A 5,469-nucleotide genomic window follows, 5' to 3' on the forward strand; every position below is an offset into this window, starting at 1 on the left:
TCCATAGACGAGCTACAGGCTAAAGAGTCTACATAGACGAACCTGAGGCCTAGGAAGTCTCCAAAGCCAAGGGGTGCTCTACCCACACATTTTAGAATGTTTAATAGCCATTCTTAAGTCAGTCTATATATGTCAGCTGAAGGTCAAGGGAGCCTCTAAAGATGAGCTGAAAAATAGAACGAAGACGATTTGTACAAATCGTCGGAGAATCGGAGTAGAATTAGAAATTTTTCGACGAATTAGAAGAAGTATTTTTTAAAAAGTTGAAATGATTCTTTTTCGACGAATCGGGAGGTGTTTTTTTCCGACGATTTCGGATCCTCAACAGATGAGCTGAAAAAAGAACGAACACGATTTGTACAAATCGTCGGAGAATCGGAGTAGAATTAGGATTTTTTTCGACGATTAGGAGAAGTCTTTTGAAAAAAATTTGAAAGGAGTCTTTTTCGACGAAGTCGGGAGGTGTTTTTTGCGACGATTTGTACAAATCGTCGTAAAATCGGAGTAGAATTAAGTGTTTTTTCGACGAATTGGAAGAAGTCTTATTCGACGAGTTGGAAGGGGTATTTTTCGACGAGTTAGAGATATCTTTCTCGACGAGTCTTCATAAACGAGTTGTTGTCTGTGCGTCCTCTTCAAAAATGAGCAGAAAATATAAAACTCGTGGCAACTGCCCGATCTGAAGTCAGAGAGCCCTTATAGACAAGCTAAGCGACAAAAAATCCAAAATTTCATATTTCCTTCAAAATCGACGGGTTTTTTTAAGGATATCCCAGGATATAACAGTAGGTCCAAACTATATATCACTCAACTGGAAAATGTCACCAAGATATCCTTGACTGATGACTAATGACTCCTTGACTGATGGACTGACGGATATCTATGAAAATACCCAAGTCTTTTCAAACGTGACCTTCAAAAGCCAAATATTTCACAACTGTATCCTCGTAAGCCCCAAATCCTTGAAAGTTTCCCCAATGTGTCCTTCAAAATTCTTGAATTTCTCAAAGTAATTCTTGGGAATTTATTCAAATTCATGAAAACTTCAATTCATGAAAACCGGATATCCTTGAAGGCCTATAACTTTCTCAAAAGTGTCCTAAAAGGCGGTGGTCTCCGAAAAATACCTCCTTAAAGAAATTCTCGAAACTCAAATTAATTTCTCAAAAAATATTCAAATATATCCTTGAAAATCAATTCAAATTTTTCAAAAGTTCTCGAAGCTATCTCTGAAAATCCTCGAAATTCACTCATATCCTGAAAAGTGTCAACAAGATATTCTAGAAAATTCTCGAGTTCCTCTGGGGTATCCTTGAAAATACCCGAGTTTTTCATAAACAATCATTAAAAATCGAAAAGTTTCCTAAACACATCCCTTGAAAATTTCGTAGGGATGTCATAAAAAGTCCCACATTTTCTCATGTCCTTAAAAATCCTTGATAATTTCCCGAAGGAGTCCTTGAAAATTTTCAGATTTCATAGGTTTGTCGCTCAAAATGGCCATGATTCTCTAAGATATCATTGCAGAGCTTGTCTTAAACCCATGAGATTTTTCCAGGGATATCTTTGAAATTAATTTAAATCTTTAAAAGTTCCGAAGACATGCTGAAAAATATACGAATTCCTAACAATGTCCTTGAAAATCGCCGGGGATTCCCTAAGATGTCCTTAAGAATCTGGAAATTGTTAAAATACAGGTATCTCTCGAAAAAAATCCTCGAAAAGACCTTCAAATCATTTAAAGTTTCTCAAAGACTTCCTTGAGAAACCCCGATTTTCTCAATGATATCCTTGAAAATCCTTCTAAATCTTTACACAATTCTCAAAGATACCCTTGAAAATCTACGATTTTGATATGGATTTCATTGATTAAAGTTTTACAGAGCCTCACTTAAAATCTTTGAATTTCTCAAATATTTAAACACAAGTGTCTCTTCGAATTTTTGAAATATGTCCTTCAAAACACAGAAGTGTCTCTCCAAGATATCTTCGAAAAGCCCCTCAAACCATCAACATTTCGCAAAGATATCCTTTATAAATCTAAAAGTTTCTCAAATATATTCTTCAAATTTCTCAAGCTTCCTGAGGATGTAACTTAAATCCACTAATCTTTAAAAAAAGGAAAGTCTTAAAAAAATTAGAAAAATATCCTTGAGCCTTGGGATATCCTAAAAAAATCCTCGAATTCCTCTAGGATATCCCTGAAACTCAGAAAATCGTCTTCAAGACACTTTGAGAAATTCCGAGATTCTAAAGATGTCTCTGAAAATGTTAAAATTTGTATTCGGAATATTCTTGAACCCCATTAGTTATCAAATACATATTTTTAAAATGCCGGTGTCCTTCAAAGATATCCCCCAAAAGCCCCTTTAAAATCTTAAAAAAATATCCCGAGGTATCTAAAAAATTCCCTTTTGGATATCCTTAAAATCCTTTGAAAATCCATTGAAATCCTAAAATTTACTTGTTGGAGATCCTTGAAATCCATTTGAAATTCCTAACATGTTCTTAAGAGTCTAAAGAATATATATTTAAAAAATCCCAGTCACATCCTGAAAGGACATGTGGATAATTCTGGAATCTACATCCCGATGGGTTTTTAATATGGCACAGAAAATCATTTTAACCTTCCCTTATAATTCCACAAATAATGTCTTTCATTCCCAACCCATCCTCGTTTTTTGTTTCCATGGCCAAGAAAATTCAAAGCCTAATACAAGAAATACAAAAACAGCACAACAACAACAATAATGTCCTTAGATTTGTACATAAATATTTATGACACGAAACTAATGCCAATTTAATCAAACTGGAGCAAAAGTGTTTGCAATAATTTCTAGTTTTGTAATGTGGAAGCCGGGTGGAGGATGCCACAATAGCTGAAGGAAAAAGATCTCCCCTCTCTCTCCCCCTCTCTCCTCTCTCTTTACACAAATGGCCAAAGACAAATTTGCATTTATTGGCATTATTCGTCTGCTTTTTTGTTTGCCTTCCGAAATTCAAACAACAACTGCAACTAATGACCCAACATTTGTACTTTCTTCCCCCTCCCGCTCTCTCATTACAGGTCAGCCTATGTGCCATGCGAAGCCCAGGGCTTGGATGCTGTCCAATTGGCGCTGGAACAAATCGACATAATCAGGCGCCTGACAGACATGTATCACCAGGACACGGTGTTGGTGCAGTCGTCGAAGGACATTCAAATGGCCCAGAGGCAGGGCTTAATCTCATCACTGATTGGCATTGAGGGTGGTCATGCAATTGGCTCTTCGCTGGGGGTACTGAGGTCCTTTTACTCCTTGGGTGCCCGCTATTTGAGTTTAACCCATAAATGCGACGTGTCCTGGGCCGGCTCCAGCTCAACGGCCATTGATGCAGGGCTGTCGCAATTTGGCAAGGCCATAATTCGAGAAATGAATCGGCTGGGCATGATGATTGATTTGTCCTATAGCTCGGATAACACCGCCAGGGATGTGCTGTCCGCCACCAGGGCTCCAGTGATTTTTTCCCATTCGGGCGCCAGACAGTTGTGTAACTCCACGAGGAATGTCCCAGATGATATTCTACGCCTGGTGGCTGAAAATGGTGGACTGGTAATGGTGAGTTTTGATTCGAGGATGTGGCCTGTGGCCGCCAGTCCCGGCTCAAGGATGTGGTGGACCACATCAAATATATCAGGACCATTGCTGGCATACAACACATTGGTCTGGGCGCCGGGTACGATGGCATTGAACTGCCCCCCATTGGCCTGGAAGATGTCTCCAAATATCCCGATTTGCTGGCCACCCTCCTGGAGGATCCCAACTGGAGTGAGGAGGACATTGCCATGTTGGCGGGTAAGAATTTCCTACGCATCATGGAGACGGTGGAGAATGTGCGCGACTATTGGAAACGGGCAGCCATACAACCCATTGAACAGACTGAACCCCAGCCCAAGAGTCAGTGTGCCTATATGGCATCGTGACCCCAGGCCCAGGCAGTGGTGCGTAAGACCCGTTATGCCGATTTCTGGCATTACGAAGCGCAGCAGGAAAATGAGACCCAGGTTGAAGGGACATCAAGAAAATCAGCCAAAATCAGCGGCTGTTTCTCTCAAGGCCCTGCCATGGATGGTAGCAGGGAGCCTGGTATGGAGCAACGGAAACAAATAATCAAACCCAAAAATCAACAATGACTCGAAGTGAAGTTGGTCAACAATTAGAGATATTGAAATTTAATTTCTAGATAGCGAACGAAAGAAGAAGAAGAAGAAGAAGCACAGAGTTGAAAGGTATTGGTAATCGTATAACCCTTTTGATTACCCCCCACACATGTATTTAATGCATTACATGGTAATGCATGAAGTAAGCGCAAGCAAAATGTTTAGTCTTAAGTCTTTGATATGAAAAATGAGTATTGAAATTTGAATACAAATCAAATAGATGAGAGTAAATCGTCTCTAAAGAGAATGCTAAGAGTTATTGGTATTATTGAGAATTTTTATTTGAAAAAAAAAATGGTAAAAAACTAAAAAAAAAAATCATTCGAAATCTGTGATTTTCAAAATTATAAATTAAAGGAAAAAAATTATTAAAATTTTCAGTGAATATAAAATTTATTATTTTTCCTTCCTTAAATTAAAATATTTATTATAATTATTTATTATTTATTTATTTATTTTTTTTTTTTTTTTGAAAAAAAGAGAGGGAATTTTCAAAAAAAAATATTAACTTTTTTGTGATTTTTATATACATGGGTTCAGAATTTTTTCTAGTTAATGTTAAAAAAAAGATTTGTATAAATGAAAATTCCAAGAATTATATAATTCTTCAAAATCTTCATCAAATAAATGATATAATAAACCTTAACGGATTTTCTTTCCATATTTGAGTTTTTGAAGTTAAATTCAAGGCATCCTCGAATTTCTCGGAAATATTCTTCAAAAAACCAAGAGTTTCCCAAAGATATGACAGGCAATCGCCTACTTCTCATAGACTCCCCGAAAAAACTAATGAATTTTTCAAAGCTATCGTTAAAAGTGACTCAATTTTAATTAAATTTTAAATTTCTTTAAAATTTAATTTAAAAAAATCGAGCTTTTCAAGTATTTCCTTAAAAATCCACTCAAATTCTTAAAATTTCCCAAAATATTCTTAAATATTGAAGATTTTTTTAGATTTTTTTCATCAGAAAATACTCTTAAAAATCCAAGGTCTTCTCAATGATATTCTTGAATATCGTGGAGACTCTTAAAGACATACTCGAAAATTCGAGAGAGAAATATCCTTGGAAATCATGAAATTTCCCACAGATATCGTTAAAGACCCACTCAAATTCTTATTTCAGTTTTTGTCAGAGGTAATTAAAGTCAAATATATCCTTGACAATAGCAAGTGCTTCCCAAGGATATTTTTAAATGCTCTAATCTGTTCAAAAATATCCTGGAAAATCCACAACAATATTTAACAATTTCTCACAGATTACAATTGA

General features: G+C 36.4%; 1 protein-coding gene across 1 annotated transcript; it reads left to right on the plus strand.

The window, feature by feature from the left end:
* Nucleotides 1-977: 977 nt before the first annotated feature.
* Nucleotides 978-4,044, plus strand: LOC101899519 (dipeptidase 1). The gene is given in 3 exon segments (XM_059124214.1): nucleotides 978-1,009; nucleotides 3,068-3,612; nucleotides 3,615-4,044. Coding segments are annotated over 3 exon segments (927 nt in total). The 3' UTR covers nucleotides 3,965-4,044.
* Nucleotides 4,045-5,469: the final 1,425 nt, after the last annotated feature.

This window comes from Musca domestica, unplaced genomic scaffold (genome assembly GCF_030504385.1).
Source record: "Musca domestica strain aabys unplaced genomic scaffold, Musca_domestica.polishedcontigs.V.1.1 27, whole genome shotgun sequence".
Classification (NCBI taxonomy): domain Eukaryota; kingdom Metazoa; phylum Arthropoda; class Insecta; order Diptera; family Muscidae; genus Musca; species Musca domestica.